Raw genomic sequence first — 18,045 nt, forward strand, 5'->3', positions numbered from 1 at the left:
CAGACACATGACTGGGGAGAGGATGCTATATCTCGAACAGTATTAGTTTCCTCAAGATGGGAATGGGTGAGGTACAGAAGGGCCATAGGGACATCTACTTCCAAATGTTCAGGGGCCAACAAATGGGCATGCAGCAGAAGCACAACGGGATTGAGGATTACAGGGGCAGGATGGGGAGGTCTGTGAGGGACGGAGGCCTGAACATGAAGCTCTTCTAGGACAATGGTGGGGGGTTACCATACTCACACAGGAGGGGTCCAAGCTGGTCTGGCAGTGAGAGTTCTTCACCACCATCTTCCAACCTGCAGTGATGGCGCAGAATTAAACTGAGGGGAATCTCTGCTGGTGCGGGCTCTGGGGGCTGAATAGAGGGCAGCTGCATGCGCCAGGGGGGGTTGGTTGATAACAACTGGCACACAACTGAACTGTGCATTCCCAAATGAGGAGAGAGGCACAGCTGAGGCATGTTAGGAACCTTTCAATGACTGTGCAGGGAAAGTGAAGCAATGGTGTCTATTTATGCAAGACTAACCTTGCAAATTGGCACTAATGGATCTCCTTGTTTTAACCTCTTGTTCACAGTGTGGAAATTCCCCAGAGTAATAACGAACCCCATAGCAACTGGGTGAATGGGCAAGCTCCAGACGCCTGTTAGAAAGTTGGCACTGGACGGTTCACTGAAGAGAAACTTCAGGCAGCCCCCCCGCCATTAAATAATCTCATTTCCTGACTAAACATTTACCCTCATATCTATTCCAAAGAATGTAGTATTAGAGTCCTGTGAATGAGACTCCCAACACCTGGGCTGAAAGCAGCACAGCCAAACACCTGGCCAAAGCAATGTCCCAGCAGCCAGTCATGTTCAGAGGGGTGGATGGGGGGGAACCTTGATACATACCCAACATTGGCCATAATCTTCAGGCTGAGTACTTTCCAACACTGAACCCACATTCACTGATGAGGCATTGACAGAAAGAGGACCCTTGGAGACTAATGCTGAAGCTTGTCTGCTTCTCGTTGACACTGCAGAGAGGAGACGTCAGGGAGGTGGAAGCTGGATTTATCGCTGCCTGCACTATTGCTTACGGGCAAGAGAGAAGAAGGAGAAGATTGCAATGGAGGTGCCTGGATCACCAAAGGTAGGAGCAAAACCCTCAAGACCAAGGGCCAGCAGGGGATGCAGGGGATGAGGCTCACAGACACGTCCTGCATAGGCACCTCGCAAGATCCAAACCCTACAGAACTCGCACGTCTTATCTGCAGATGAGCGAGAACCGGTGTTGCCAACGGCTCCGCATGTCCAGGGATCTGGTGATTCACATTTGCCACATTCTCCAGGAATTGGCACCACGGGGACTGGGAGGGCATCCGTTGGCCAGTGGCTGTGACAGTAATGGCTTCTCTGAATTTCGATGTCAGTGGCTCCTTCCAGGGCTCCACTGGGGATCTCTGTGGGATCACACAAGCAGCCATGCACAAATGCATTCATGAGGTGACAGACGCCCTTTTTGCCAAGGCCCACAATAATGTCCACTTCGACAGAGATCAAGCAAAGCAGGACACCAGAGCACTGAGACTGCCAGTTTCCCACAGGTGCAGGGTGCCATCGACTGCACTCATGTAGCTGTAAAAGCTTCCTGGCAACAGCCACTCCAACACATAAACAGGAAAGGCTACCACTCGCTCAATGTACAGCTGGTTCTGCAACTGTAAGATCCCAGGCATCTTCAAAGGACCACATAGGATCCAGGGCTGGCTGCTCGGTAACAAATGGGTTAGCCACAAAGGACATGTCTGATGACGCCCTTGCAGTAGCCTCAGACCCCCACAGAGAGAAGGTACAACGAGGCTCATGGCGCTTGCTGAGCATTGGTGGAGCACACCATGGGGATCCTAAAGATGTGATCCTCATGCTGGGCAGATCTGGTGGAGCGCTCCAGTACAGTCCCCAGAGAGTCTCAAGGATCAGCATGGATTGCTGTGCACTGCACAACCTGGCATTGCAAAGGTGGGAGAACTCGCCAGATGACGAGGTGGAGGAGCTACATGTCTCTTCCGATAAGGGTTGAGGGTGATGAGTTGGAGGAAGCCGAGGCTGCAGGGGAAGAGGCCATAGCATGGGCTAGACAAGGTAGGCATGCGTGTGAGGCCCTCATAGCCACCAGATTCCATGAGGAGGATGGTGAGTTGCAGTGAGTATCCTCTTGGACTAGTGCCCTCCATCCTGAGCCAACATGAACACCAGCGTTGCTATTCCTCTCATTTCACCCACCTTCTTCACTATGAGAGTGAATAGTTACACATCAGGGCTCATATTCTCCTGATCCTATGAAGGATAATGAACCCTCAGCACCGTGTCCTGGCTGAGATGAGGTGCTAACTGGGGGAGGGCGTCCTGGCATCAGACGTCAGAAGGTGTCTCTCCAGCAGCCCAGTCACAACAGCAGCCTACAAGAGCCAGGAGCTGTCAGTCGATTCTCAGTGGTCTGGTAACTGTCTGCCTTCAATGTGACAAAGCTCCTCAAGGAGATCCATCTGTAGCAACAGAATACGCACTCTGTGTGACATCAATGGTGAATCAGGTCATTCACACTTGGGCAAGGCAGCCAGTGATGTTCTGCTGCTATGAATCCATTTAGAGATTCAGCCGTCTGTGCTGCATTCTTCCAAATCACACTGACATCCGGCACTCTCAGTGAGGGATCCTGAGCTGCATTAATCCTCAGCTCGAAATGGATGTGGACCACCTGAGCATGACGATATCAAACACTTGCCTGCCAGACATTAAAATGCCTCCTGTTTAACACAGGCATTGTGCCCTCGTGGCCAGCCCTGGCTCTTGCCATGTCCAAAATGCACACACACCATGGAGCCCTCAAGGACACGTGTCATTGCTAATAAACAGCAGACTTCAGCTTCAGTATACATCCTCGCTCCTATCCCATTGCTCCTCTACACATTGTCAAAAGCGACCACGTGCACTTCCAGAGCCTGCTCAAAGCCTCTATTGCCCACCAGAAACCCCCATTTGGAATTAGCGTCAGTGACCTGGGTGAGTGCTCAGCGAGGGGACGCACGGCACTGCACCCCCACTTTGTAACGAGAGCCTTGTCCCCGAAAGACAGACGATCGCAGGGTGAGCGACGCACAAGGGCTGGGCATTCGAGGGCCCAGGACAATAATGTGCCTGAGAGGGGCGGAGCTTCAGCAGCTTGAGGTGCGAGCTTAACAGGCGGACAGTCGGAAAGTCAGGAACGCGATTGGCCGACAGCAGTGCACACGAGCTCTAAGTGTGGGCTAGTGGCACGAAAACCCTGCCAGACAGAGACCGCATGGATTTGTATGATATATGACCCTTCCCCATGGGTGAGCGCTTGTTCCCTTAGACACTGCACCTTCATCTTTCAACAAAGCAGACGAGATAGGAGAACACCTCTGCCTCAATCTTACACAGCCAAGAATAAACAGGACCCCGCAAAGCATGTGAATGAGGTTCGGTCCACATGTGAAGCACTCTTAACATGAAGGGTGAGGCATCACTGATATTGAGAATTGTCTGGAAAAGGGCCACACGTTGTGGTGATGTGGAAGCACACTACATAGACGAGAAGCCCATGATAGTGACATCTGGGATGTGGGAGGTGGGACCAAAGTGTCAGACCTGATTGACAGCAACGCACGGCTCATCATGAAAAGGAGGCATACACAAGAGGAGATGTGAAACGGTGCAGTTCTATTTACATTTGTGAACATTACATACATGTTGTGACCGTCCGTGCCACTGCTGTCCTCCTAAACCTTTTTAACTTTCCTAACTCTGCCGCTACATCTTGCCACTTCCCCGACATCCACAGCAGTGGTGGAGGCAGCCTGCTGACTGCTACATCCTGTTGGCTATGATGACCTTGGCAGACGTCCTCTGGACGGTTGAGACCTGGAGGGCCCCGGCCTGCTTTGGGTGTCCTGCTGTGCAGCAGTGGGCACCCTTCTCAGCCTGTGGAGCTGGAGCTGATGGGGTCACAGGAAGAGGGGATTTAGATCGGCCGGACAGTCCTGGAGTCACTTGGGAGGATGGCCCTGGGGTGTCCAGCTGCTGGTCCTCCTCCCTATGGGTGTCCGAGGGTCCCTGGCTGACCCCTTGAGGAGAAGGGGCACCTGAAATAAGACCTAGGTTCCCCGAACTCCCCTCTCGTGTAGCCACTGATGAATGCCACCAGCGGTGGAGTGCAGCTCGCACAGCTGTGCAGAACTGATGCCCTGGACTAAGGTCTCCATGGCAGCCCCCAACCTGCCAAGGCTGACCTTGGCGCATTGGTTTACTGTGTTATCACCTCAGACTGAAGGCAGTCGGACTTCCCCATTGTATGTTGCAATCTGAGGAGTGCAGCTGACAGCCCTTCCTGATGTTCCCGTGGCTGTCGCTGCAGCTCCAGCAACTGATTTAGGACCAAGTCCTGAGGCTCGTCATCTGACTTGGACTCAACAGAGTCATGGCCTCCAGCAGTCCTCTGAGTGCCATTGACCTGGGATGTCCCTGCCTCCACCTGCTGTGGACCGGGTTGTGTGCTGTGCTCACCAGATTGCGACCCGAGGCGGCTCTAGAACTAGGTCCCACCGAGGTGTGTGTCTCTGCGCTGGTGGAGGGTGTGGGCGAGCGCTGTGACAGGGCTTCTATGCTGCTCTCCTCTGGTTCCTCATCCCAGGTGTTGTCGGGGCTGGAGATGAGGCTTGTGGATGCTGTCGGGCGCTCTCCAGAGGTGCTTTTGAGACAGAGGAGAGATAATTAGTGCATGGCAGGCACCTCAAACAGGACAAAGCCTTCGCAGTCTGGTTGTCTGAGGGATGAGCTGGTGCAGGATCCTCACTTGGCTGTGCGTCACCTCACCGTCAGGGTCAATGACCTCTCCAGCCATCTTGGTGGCTCGATTCTCAAACTCTGTGAGGACCTTGTTGTTGGATACCCCGCCCCCGGGTCTCGGACCTCTCCCCTTTATTGTGCGCGAGCTTGTCCTGCATAAAGACAGACGGAGAGAGTGTGAGCAAATCGCAGGCCAGGGCAAATGGTAAGGGTGCCTGGTGTGTGTGGGTGGTGAGGGGAGCCATGGATGGGATGAGTGCACAATCTGCTGGGTAGATGAGCCCAGATGGACATGTGAGGGTGTGTGAATGAGTGGGTGGTGATGTCCCTTGAGCTGGCAGTGAGTGAGATGCCAGTGAATGTGTGATGGGCTGGTGAGTGTGTGAGTTGAGAGTGATCAGATGGTTGACTTGCCCTGGTGGCACACATGAGATCATTCATCCTCTTCCTGCATTGGGTGGCCAACCTCTTCTGGACCACATTGGCACTGGCCAGCGCTGGCACCGCCTCCCGAGCCAGATTGGTGAGCTTGCTAGACCTCCTGTGGCCAAAGCGGAGGTAGACGACATGGCGACTGTGTCCGGCAGGTGCTCGAGTGAGGTGTCACTGAATTTGGGAGCTGCCATCTTCTTGGCTTCTTGGGGCCATGCCTCCATGTGGAGTAGTCCTGGGCTGCTGACATTGAGAACACCGTGCGCGGCTGCAATTTAAATATGGTGTCCGGAGTGAGGAAGCGGTGAGCTCACAGCAGGGTGGGTGAATCAGAGGCTGCCCGCCAGCGACACGGCATGCTTCAGTGTGCGCATAATTAATAAGCTGGGGAGTAGGCGATGCGGCACGAAAACCCACCATTGCGTCTGGCAGGCAGAACGCAGGTTTTCACGCCCGATCCCGCACCTAATGCAATGGGAGGAAAACTCATTTTCATATAGTGATGTGGGCTGGGGGATAAAGTCTGGTCAGGGCGCTGGAGAGAGTCCCCTTTTCTTCTTCAAAAATAGTGTCACGGGAACATTTACTTCAACCTGAGAGGGCAGATGAGGCCTCAGTTTAACATCCCGTTTCAAAAGACACCACCCCTGATAGCAGCTTGCTCTCAGTTCCACACTGGACTACCAAACTTGGATTCTGCGCTCAAATCTCATGGAGTGGGACAAGAACCCGCAACCTATTGATTCACACATGAGAATGATATCCACTGAGCTATAACTGATCAAGTTACACAGCAGAACTCTCTGCCAATTTCAATACAACATTGAAGCTAATATTAGAACATTTAATTCTAAACATTAAAATTAATTTTGTGACAAACTTCCCTATGAAGCAGCTTAAACAACTAATTAGTTGACAATTCCCTCTGAACTTTTAAAGCTCATCAAATTTTATCTACGATTGCAGTGAGTCTTTGTTAGGACTTGTTTTGTGGGGGCATTTGTTTAAATGTCAGAGAGAATTAAATAATGCTCAAGCAATGATGTGTCTTTGGTGATGTCACACTGGTTTCCCTGCAGGCAGAGAGAGAGAGAGAGAGAGAGGTGAGTGATAGGGGTGGAGTTACACGTTGCATTCAATCGAAAGAAATGGACATGAGTTGCCCTTGACACCGCACTGGTTAGTTTACAGTTCAAGTTTCTGGTAAAATGAATTTGCATAGTCAAAAATGTAAAATCCTCCAGGAACCATTGCACTAAGGCAATGTAATAGGATGCAATTGTTTATTTTTTGATGTTTTAAGAATGGTAACCCAATGCAGTTTGACAGCTGAAAATGGGCTTGTCACAAAATATAAGCATCTTTGTTAAGAGCTTTGTTAAGAGGGAGTAACTTGATATAAAATCACAAAAAATGACTTTAAAACATTATAAAGAACCATTTACTAGTATCATTAGAACATAGTAGTCAGTTTCTTGGTAAGCTAAGTATTTTTTCACATGTAAAACTGTTTAAAGCACATCTGCTAGCACTCTTGACAAAAGAAGTTCACTTTGAAGAACAGTTTTGTGAGCAGCAGCAACTGCAGGTGAAATGATTTTTAAACTAATGTTAAAGATTGTGGAAACTTGATTTATTCTCAATGTAACTCACCCTTGAATTTCCATGATATTTTGTACTGCTTCAGCCAATTTCACCCAAATTACACTGAAGAAACTAATGCAAATAGCAGAAACTCTAGGCTGTAAGATACAATGTACAGGTCACTGTGTAAACCATTGAAGATTAGTAGTATCAAGAGAATGATTCATGTGTGTTGAAACAGAAATGTGCTTACATTCATAACATTATTCCAACTTGCTTAGGCTGCATGTTCACTCTCTCCACCCAGTTGATACATGGCTTTTAGTACTCAAAGGTATGATTGATCCTTTAGTGTGCTCATGATAATGCTCTACAGAGGTCAAGAGCATTTTGCAGCACCATTTTCAGTTTTGCAAAATCCGCTGTCATTTTTGGGAGATGGGCTCCACAAAAGGGAATTGCCTTGAGGAGAAACAGGTGAAGAGGGACAGCAAAATGATTATAGAGCATGAAAATTCCAGTAGTTGACAGAGAGTGAGTGAGAGAGCACATGAGAGACAATGTGAAAGGCCAGAGACAAAGAGGCGTGGAGATTGAAAGTGACATGACGATCAGGCAGGAAGCAAGAGATGATGATTTCCAGGAATAAGCAGGAAAATGGTGAAATATAAAAGTAAGGGAATTATCCTGAAAGCGAGACTGGGTAATAAATGTAACCCTTACAGGCTCATACACAACAAGATTCGATTTGACCTCTACACTGTCTCCAAATTATCAAACTGCTTGTCTGACATCCAGCACTAGATGTGCAGAAATTTTTCCCAATTAAATATCAGAAAGACCAAGGTCATTGCATTCTGTCTCTGCTACATACTCCATTCCCTAGTTACTGACTCCATCCTTCTCCATAGCAACTGCCTGAGACTGAACCATACTGTCTGTAATCCTGGTGTCAGACTTGACCCTGAGATGAGATCCTGACCATATATTCACGCCATCACTAAGATTACCTGTTTCAACATCCATAACAACAAACAACTCTGTGCCTGCCTCAGCTTATCTGCTACTTAAACCCTCATCCATGCCTTTGTTACCTCTAGACTTGATTATTACAGTTCTGTCCTGGCTGGTGTCCCACATTTCATCCTCCGTGAACTTGAACTCATCCAAAACTCATTCTCACTTCTCAGGTGTCAGGCAATGACCATCTCCAACGAGAGAATTTAACCATTGCCCATTGACGTTCATTGGCCTTACCATCACTGAATTCCCCCACTATCAAAATTCTGGGGATTACAATTGACCAGAAACTGAACTGGACTAGCCACATAAATACTGTGGCTACAAGAGCAGGTCAGAGGCTGGGAATTCTGTGATGAGTAACTCACCTCCTGACTCCCCAAAGTCCGTCCACCATCTACAAGGCACAAATCAGGAGTGTGATTGAATACTCCCCACTTGCCTGGATGAGTGCAGCACTAACAACACTGAAGAAGCTCAACACCATCCAGGACAAAGCAGCCTGTGTGATTGGCACTCCATCCACCACCTTAAACATTCCCTCCCTCCATCACCAGTACATGGTGGCAGCAGTGTGTACCATCCACATGACCTTCTAAACCCATGACCTCTGCCACCTTGAAGGACAAGGGCAGCAGATGCATGGGAACACCACCACCTGCAACTTCTCCTCCAAGTCACACATAATCTTGAGTACTGTTGTTAGGTTCAAATCCTGGAACTCCCTTCCTAACAGCAATATGGGTGTACCTACACCTCACGGACTACAGCAGTTCAAGAAAGCGGCTCACCACCACCTTCTGAAGGGGCAGTTAGGGATGGGAAATAAATGCTGGCCTTGCCAGCAATGCCCACAAACAGTGAACCAACAAATAAAATAAAACCTCTGCTTTCTATTCCCTAACTCACACCAAGCCCCATTCACTCATCAACCCTGTGCTCACTGATCTACATTGGCTCCTGGTCCAGTACTGCCTCAATTTTAAAATTCTCATCTTTGTTTTCAAATTCCTTCATCTCCTCAGCCATTTGCTGTAATCCCCTCCAACCCACATCCTCTGCCCCAGAAGGAAAAGCAGTCAATTTGGAAATGACTGGTACTGGTTGAAGTGTATACCCAAACATAGAACTCCAATAGTACTGGTGCCAATTGTACTGGTTTTTGAAAATTTTGAACTGTTTTTTTCCTTCCAAGATCTCTCCGCTCCTCCAATTCAGGACACATCTTACACATTCCCTGATTTTAATTTTTCCACTATTGGTGGCCATGCCTTCAACTGACTGGGCCCTAAGCTCTGGAATTCCTTCCAAACTCCTCCACCTCTCTACCTCTCTCTCCTCCTTTAAGACACATCTTAAAACCTACTTCTTGGACCAAGCTTTTGGTTACCTGTCCTAATTTCTCCTTATGTGGCTCAGTGTCAACTTTGGTTTGATAATGCTCCTGAAAGCACTTTGGGTTTAAAGGTGCTACATAAATGTAAGATATTATTGTTGATGGTGGGTGCATAGCTAGCTGATCAACACCAGGCAGTAGTGAAGGTTGTACAAGAAGTCTCAACATGTCCAAACTATGGTGGGAAAATTGCAAGGTAGACCGTCTGTCTGCTTCGATTAAACTCAAGAATCTGGTGACAATTTAATTTTAAAAGTAATCCATGGAAAGTCATGTAACCAAAGTAATGAGCAATGTATGATCATGTTGGCAACACAGGTTGAACAAACACTATCACCTGAAGCATAGTTACTCCCTGCCAAACCTCACCCACAAAAACAGCTTCATTTTGCTTCTTTGCTTAGGGATGAGTTTGATAAGGCATCGCTTTTCTTTCGAGTTATTTCCTGAAGGGACAGGTCCTCGTTACGGGGATGTTCCGGTATCGACAGGCCTCACCCCAATGCCCAGTCTTCATGGGTTAACCTTGACACTGAGTGTGGTAGGCTAGTCCACTGTGGGAGTCATCACAGCATGAACCCCCGGTTGGTTCCTGGCAGAAGACACCAATGCAGAATCCCTTTAAAGTGGATGGCAATGCAGCGAGATGAGATTGCTCTACATAGACTTGGTCTGCTTGGCGGGTGATGGTCAGAAGCTTCCAGCTAAACAGGCTTTGAGGGGCTGAAACTTGCTGCAGGTTGTTTGGCCAACCTGGAGTCCTGCTGTTAGTCTTGCAGGCTGGAGACAAATCATCAGACTGGCCTGATTCTGATTCTTAACTGAATATAGAGACTTCAAAATGGTCACTCAAGTAACGTGACCTCTTTCCTCCATACTTATTTCATAAAGGGATGCCTATCTGGTATCTGGACCTGGCTTTTATTTTATGGCTAATAATGTCCCTCTCATTAGCCTCTGAACGAATCATTATCCATATTAATGACCCCATTTGCAGTAGTTATTGTCTTGGTAGACACTTGGACTCCACTAGAGGGTGAACTTACAAAGGTGCAAATTCTGTCCATTTCCCTTCAGTAGTTCCTTTTTCAAATAGACCTTGATAGTCCCAGGTATGAGATGGTGGCTGTTAGTGCCTTTGCAGGTATAACAAGTTTTGATGTCTCTTTCTTTGCTATAGTCCTCTGGTTTAGTGGATTATAATGTATCCTCACAATGAAGTGTGAGATTCCACAAGGATGAGGGGGGAACTCATTTGTCCTTGTAATTGCTATTGGAAATTTCTAGAAACCGTGGCCAATCTAGTGAATCATGTGACATGTAGCAGCCATCTTTTGGTTCAGCAAAGTCCATTTTTAAATAAGCAAAAAGATTACGGTTTGATTTACAAAGGTTTATGATTTCTTTCATGTCTTACTGACATGTCAGTGTGAATACTTATTATGGTAGATAGGGTGCCATCAAGAGGATTGCTGTGTCCTGGATGGTTCCTTCACACTCATAGCTTATACCTTTAGATGGTGAACGGGTTTTAGGCAGTCAAGAGGTGAGTTACTCTCCACAGGATTCCCAGCCTCTGACCTGCTCTTGTAGCCACAGTATTTATGTGGCTAGTCCAGTTCAGTTTCTGGTCAATGGTAACCCCAAGGATGTCGAGAACAGGGGATTCAGCGATGGTAATGCTATTAAATATCAAGGGGAAATGGTTGGATTCTCTCTTGTTGGAGATGGCCTGGCACTTGTGTGGCACAAATGTTGCTTACACTTATCAGCCCAAGCCTGAGCACTGACCTGGTCTTGTTGCATTTTGACATGGGCTGCTTCAGTATCTGAGCAGTTGCAAATAGTGCTGAACATTGTGTAATCATCAGCAAACATCCCATTCTGACTTTATGATGGAAGGAAGGTCATTGATGAAGCTGAAGATGGTTGGGCCGAGGACACTACCCTGAGGAGCTCCTGCAGTGGTGTCCCGGAGCTGAGATGACTGACCTTTGACAGCCACAACCATCTTCCTTTGTGCTAGGTATGACTCCAGCCAGAGGAGAGTTTTCCCCCTGATTCCCATTGACTCCAATTTTGTTAGGGCTCCTTGATGTCACACACCATTAAATGCTGACTTGGTGTCAAGGGCAGTCACTCTCATCTCATCTGGTGTTCCATCTGTGTTCAGTAACTCAGCAAAGATTGTTGCTCAAACCTGGAAGCTTCTTAAATCTGTCTGCTTCAGCTAATCACTATCAAACTCCCCCTTCATCAGTGTAACAGTGTCAAGCAACAGGGCTATTGATCAGAGAGCTGGGTTATAAGAAAAGATTGGAGATCCTTGATCCATTCAACCTTGATGTCAGATGATTGCTGTAACCTCACAAAGGTACATAAGATAATCACTGGTAGATGCAAAAAAATGACTTCAAACTAAACCATCATTACAGTGACACAGTATTAGTTTATTAAAGTATGAATAAATAACAAATGTAAAATTGATATCAGGAAGTTTTAGTCATCATGAACATATGAGCAATTCAGATTTAACATGTACAAAACAAAACAATCTGCCAAAAAAATTACATAATTATGAGTTGGAGTCTTTAATTGTCAGTTATACATCAGTATGACTGCCAATTCCTATCAGCCTAATCTCTCAGCCACAAAGTCTATTAATCTTGTTTAAATAGCCTGGTTGGAAAATTCACTGCCCACAAAGGTTTCTAAGCCATTCAGAGCAGGTCGGCCCTTGCTAGAATGAGTAGGATTTACAGCACAGAAATGGGCCATTCAGCCCAACCTGTCTACGCTTTAAAGGATATTGGAGAGAAAGAGAGAAGGTCCAGTTGTTGTGATCCATGTTGGAACCAACAGCATAGGGAATAGTAGGCAAAAGCTCCTGTTTGGAGATACCAAGAACTAGGAACTAAATTAAAGAAGATCTCAAGGGTTATAATGTCCGGATTATTACCTGAGCCGCATACAAATTGGCAGATTAAAGTGGTGAACATGTGTTTGAAGGAGTCGTGTGAGAACAAGGGATTCCTTTTCACTCCAAGAAGGAACCATACGGGCTCCACTTGAGCTGCCCCGGTACTCAGGTCCCAGCAGAATGCATAAATAGGGCAATCACAAGAGCTGAAAACTAGTGGGGTAGGACTCAGGTGGAAAAAAAAGTATGAATAAAAGTTTGAAAACAAAAAAAAGAGGTGAGAGTTTAACAGTCAGAAATTGTGCTGTAGCAAATGTTAACCAGGATGTTAACTAAGAGATGTTAACCAGGATTACTAAAGGTGTGAGTAAAACATTAAATGCAATTTAGGGTGTGTGAATCTTTGGAATTCTCTACCTCAGAGAGCTACAGATGCTGAATGATGTTATTCAAGGCTGAGAGAGATTTTTGAACTATAGGAGTCAAGAGTTATGGCCCAGTTGGAAAGTGGGATTGATGTCAAGCTCAGATGTCATGATCGTAGAATGGAGAAGCACAGCATGGCCTCATCCTGTTCTTATTTTTTTTTAAAATCTATCCTAAACAAGCATTCTTTATACAAACAATATTTTATTTTTGAATCAATGATATTGCCAAGAATGTAATGAATTTATCAGACAAGAGCTTGGGTGGAGAATTTCTCCCTTCATTATCTGAATTTTGCCCTAGTTCACCTTGCAAATAACCATTCTCAGGGTAAGGAGGTTTCTCAGTGGGCGAGAAGGGACAAAATGAATCATAAGATTAAAGAAATAAACACAATGAATGAATGAAATTTCTAAACTTTAGAGTCTGGGAATCAATTCTATTCAAAGGAGAATAACAGGTTTACTGTCTACAGCAACAGATTCTCCATGGGAAACTGATTTCTTTTAGAAGAGAAACTATCAATTTACCAACATTCATTCAACGAACCACAATAATTGATATTACAACAAAATCACATCAATATTAATTGAACTTATAGAGTGGGAAAAATTATTCGAAGGCTCGAATGTGCGGAGTGAAATCACATTACTGGTTGGCCTTGGGACGGAATGATTCGATACCGATTGGCAGATTCGATTAAAATATTTAATCGTTTATAAAATTCCGCAGGACGCAGCGAGGGCGGAGAATGGGCGGATCTGAAGCGCGGAGTGTCTCCCCGGGCTGTGTGATTTTTTTCCTTCCCCCCCGGGCCGTGTTCGATTTGTGTGGAATGTTGTGGCCCCTCCCCCCCCGGACAATAGGAGCCGCTCCCGCCGCCGCCGCCGCTTCTCCGGCACCGACTGTCCCGCATAATCCGGCCGCCCGGGGGATCCGTTCACCCTCAAGCCTCCCGCCCGCTCTCTGTGAGTCCACATTTTATCATCTCGCCGCCGATTTACATCTTTCGCGGCCCCGGAGCCTGAGGCCTGGGCACAAAATCATCCTCAGCAGCGGCTTCTCCTCATTTAGGGGGAGATGGGGAGTGGGATTGAGAGGGGGGGGCTGAGGGGGGAGAGAGTGAGAGTGAGGGTGAGAGTGGGATGGGCTGGGGTGAGGGTGAGGGGGTGGGGAGGGGGCTGGGGTGAGGGGGGTGAGGTTGGGTTGGGGGGGTGGATTGGGGGTGAGGGTGGGATTGGGGGGGGATTGGGGGTGAGGGTGGGATTGGGGGGGGATTGGGGGTGAGGGTGGGATTGGGGGGGGATTGGGGGTGAGGGTGGGATTGGGGGGGGATTGGGGGTGAGGGTGGGATTGGGGGGGGATTGGGGGTGAGGGTGGGATTGGGGGGGGATTGGGGGTGAGGGTGGGATTGGGGGGGGATTGGGGGTGAGGGTGGGATTGGGGGGGGATTGGGGGTGAGGGTGGGATTGGGGGGGGATTGGGGGTGAGGGTGGGATTGGGGGGGGGATTGGGGGTGAGGGTGGGATTGGGGGGGGATTGGGGGTGAGGGGGGTGAGGGTGGGGATTGGGGGTGAGGGGGGTGAGGGTGGGATTGGGGGTGAGGGTGGGATTTGGGGGGGGATTGGGGGTGAGGGTGGGATTTGGGGGTGGTGGGCGTGAGGGGGGTGGGGGGTGGGGGTGATTGGGGGTGGGGGTGATTGGGGGGTGGGGGTGATTGGGGGGTGGGGGTGAGGGGGAGGGGGGGTGGGGGTGAGGGGGAGGGGGGGTGGGGCGTGGGATTGGGGGGTGGGGGTGAAGGTGGGGTGGGGTGTGGGGTTGGGGGGTGGAGGGCGGTTGGGGGGTGGAGGGGGTTGGGGGGTGGGGGGCGTGGAGGGTGGGGGGCGTGGAGGGTGGGGGGGTGAGGATGGGGGTTGAGGGGGGGTTGGGGGTGGGATTGAGGGTGAGGGTGCGATTGGTGTGGGGGTGGGATTGAGGGTGAGGGTGCGATTGGTGTGGGGGGGGTGGTGGAGGGGGGGGTGGAGGGGGAGGGTGGGGGGGGTGGAGGGGGTGAGGGTGGGAGTTGAGGGGGGGTTGGGGGTGGGATTGGGGGGGTGGGATTGGGGGGGGTGAGGGTGGGGGGTGGGATTGGGGGGGTGGGATTGGGGGGGGTGAGGGTGGGGGGTGGGATTGGGGGGGTGAGGGTGGGGGGTGGGATTGGGGGGGGTGAGGGTGGGGGGTGGGATTGGGGGGGTGAGGGTGGGGGGTGGGATTGAGGGTGAGGGTGCGATTGGTGGGTGGGGGTGGGATTGGGGGGGTGAGGGTGGGGGGTGGGATTGAGGGTGAGGGTGGGATTGGTGGGTGAGGGTGGGGTGGAGGGTGGGATTGGGGCGGTGAGGATGGGGTGGGGGGTGGGATTGGGGGGATTGAGGGTGGGGGCTTAGGGTATGATGGGGGAGATGGATGGGATGGGGGGAGGAGTGGGGGAGGGAGGAGGTGAGGGGGAGTGGGGGAGGTGAGGGATGAGGTGTGGGGGGAGGTGAGGGGGAGTGGGGGAGGTGAGGGATGAGGTGTGGGGGGAGGTGAGGGGGAGTGGGGGAGGTGAGGGATGAGGTGTGGGGGGAGGAGATTGATGTGTGGGGTTGGGTGGTGTTTGGGGAGGGGTTTGTGTGTGTGCATGTGTGTGGAAGCACTGGAGAAGCTGCAGGAAATATTCACAAGGATTATATTCCAGAATTGAGGGGTTATGATGATCAGGAAAGATTGAACAGGCAGGGGCTCTTTGCTCTGAAGGCTGTGGGGGTGCTGATGGAGACCTTTGGGATCATAAAAGGTGGCTAAGACACGCACAAGATGTTTCTACTTCTGTAGAATACCAAGATTGCCGGTCATCAATATTGGCCAGGACACCAGGGAGAACTCCCCCGATTGTCTTCAAAGCAGTGACCATGGGATCTTTCACATACGAACAAGTTGCAGGAGTAAGGCCATTCAGCCCCTTGAGCCAACTCCGCCATTCAATAAGATCACAGCTGATCTAATAGTAACCTGAAATCTGCGTCCCACCTGCCCCTGATAACCTATAACCCCCAACCCCCTTGCTTACCAAGGATCTATCCACCTCGGCCTTAAAAATATGCAAAGACTCTGCTTTCCCTACCTTTTAAGGAAGAGAGTTCCAGAGACTCACGACCCTCAGTGAAAAAATTTCGCCTCATCTCTGTTTAAATGGGCAACCCCTTATTTTTACACAGTGACCCCTAGTTCTAGATTCACCCACAAGAGGAAACATTCTCTCCACGTCCACCCTGTCAAGACCCCTCAGGATCTGATATGTTTTAATCAGATCGCCTCTTACTCTCCTAAACTCCAGCAGATACAAACCCACCCTGTCCAATCATTCCTCATAAGACAACCCTCCCATTCCAGGTATTAGTCTGGTAAACCTTCTCTGAACTGCTTCTAATGCACTTTTGTTCTTCATTAAATAAGGAGACCAATACTGTACACAGTACTCCAGATGTGGTCTCACTCAGTGCCCTGTACAACTGAAGCATAACCTCTCTAATTTTGTATTCAATTCCCCTCAGTATAAACAATTACATTCTATTAGTTTCCCTAATTACCTGCTGTACCTGCATGCTAACCTTTTGTGATTCATGCATTAGGACACCCAGATCCATCTGCACCTCAGAGCTGTGCAATCTCTCACCATTTAGCTACTAAGCTTCTCCTTTATTCTTTCTGCCAAAATGGACAATTCCACATTTCCCACATTATACTCCATTTGCCAGATCTTTGACCATTCACTTAATCTATCTGTATCTGTTTGTAGCCTCCTTATGTCCTCTTCACAACTTACTTTCCTACCTATCTTTGTGTCATCAGCAAATTTGGCAACCATACCATTCATCCCTTTATCCAGATGTACAGTCATGGCCTCAGTTTAATGTCTCATCCAAAAGATGGCACTTCTGACAGTGCAGCATTCCTTCAATACTGCACTGGATTGTCAGCCTTGATGTTTGCATTGAAGCCTCTGGAGTGGGATTTGAACCCAGAACCTTGCTCATAGATGAGAGTGTTACCCACTGATATGGCTGGCATGTGGTGTCCACTGTTTCTTTTGGGGCTTTCTCTGAGCAGTTGGTCAGCATGAGGCAGTGTGTGCAGTGGGACCTCACTGTAGAGCAGGAGATTTTAAATGAAATCACAGGCATTTGCTGTAATTTCTTGCTGAGAAATTACGGATGATTATGAATGTGGCACTTTGTCGTAAACTAATGGGTACTTCTTCCCTTCGAGTTCACACTGGCACTCTACTTCCTTAGTTAAAATTGAGAAACTCTTCTCTCCTCTGTCACTGGGTCTGCCCCCCCGGTTGACACTGCATTGGAGTGCCAGCCTGGATCATGAGCTCAGGTGTTTGCAGTGGCCCATGATTTTCTGACTCTGAGTCAGGATGAGTACAGTTACCTATAAAACTCTCCAAGTAGCTGATCCACAAAAAACATTGAGGCACTGGCTTTCCTTTCTAATCTGTGCTGGTTTTGAAAGGCACTATAAATACAAGACTTCATCTAAGAAGCAAATGAATGGTAGACTGAACATGTACTGTTTCTGAAAGATTTTGCTTTTCTGATGTCTTTTTTTTCTGTTTCAGATTGTAAGAGGCTGTTGGCATCATCATGTCAAGTAAGCAAAAAACTGTGATTTAGAATTTGTTATTGAATGAAAATGCAAATGTTGACAATCGTTTTCAGATAATACAAGACTTGTAATAGTGACTTGAAGCTTCATTTACTTTGTTCTGGTAGAAAGCTTCAAGTCCAGTTCTTCAGGTCTGTTCTTCCCTCCACCAGCGCCCTTCACCCCTTTACCCAGATTCTGCTGATGTTGATTCTCTGCCCATACCCAAGATGGCAGCTGGAGATTCTTTAGCGTGTTAAATAGAGTCTTGATTAATTTTATAAAAGCACGTTGTTTCAAGTAAAGGAGCAAATACTTTTGAATCCTCATTTGCTCGATGTGGATGCAGCCCTCATTGGTTTGTGTTATAATTAAAGAATTCCATTCTAGCACTGACCTGCTTAGATAGCGCCTGGTGCATTGAGTCATGGGCAGAGGCAGTGGAATTGTGATTGGTCTGATGGCCCACTAAATATGCTGCAATTTGTACATGCTCTGCTTTGCACCCACACGCACCATATTCTTTTACAAGACATCTGTAGAGTGCATGGTGCAGTTAATACACACCTGCTGGATCTGCCAGTGAAAGATCAGCCACTTGTTTTTGGGTATCCTGTCCAGTAGTCTTCGGCATTTGTTGTCCAAATCAACTTTCCTGGGAAATTTCATTCTATATGCCTTGCATTTTTTAATCTAGTGTTACATGCTTGATTCTTAATACTGGCTTTAACAATGTGGTCT

General features: G+C 48.4%; 2 protein-coding genes across 3 annotated transcripts in view; both read left to right on the plus strand.

Moving 5' to 3' along the window:
• The window catches only part of LOC144667908 (keratin, type I cytoskeletal 19-like), a 189,891-nt gene that overhangs the window by 64,658 nt on the left and 107,188 nt on the right, over window positions 1-18,045 (plus strand). The window lies entirely within an intron of this gene.
• The window catches only part of smarce1 (SWI/SNF related BAF chromatin remodeling complex subunit E1), a 52,717-nt gene continuing 48,050 nt past the window's right edge, over window positions 13,379-18,045 (plus strand). The window contains exons 1-2 of one of the 2 annotated variants that reach the window (XM_078529502.1): window positions 13,379-13,604; window positions 17,279-17,310. In XM_078529502.1, the coding sequence (XP_078385628.1) occupies window positions 17,304-17,310 (7 nt within the window). In that variant the 5' untranslated portion in view covers window positions 13,379-13,604; window positions 17,279-17,303. Of the gene's footprint in view, window positions 13,609-17,278; window positions 17,311-18,045 lie in introns of both variants that reach the window. The other variant, XM_078529501.1, reaches the window with a different exon arrangement.

The sequence above is a fragment of the Cetorhinus maximus genome, chromosome 25, assembly GCF_964194155.1.
Source record: "Cetorhinus maximus chromosome 25, sCetMax3.hap1.1, whole genome shotgun sequence".
NCBI classification, from domain to species: Eukaryota; Metazoa; Chordata; class Chondrichthyes; order Lamniformes; family Cetorhinidae; genus Cetorhinus; species Cetorhinus maximus.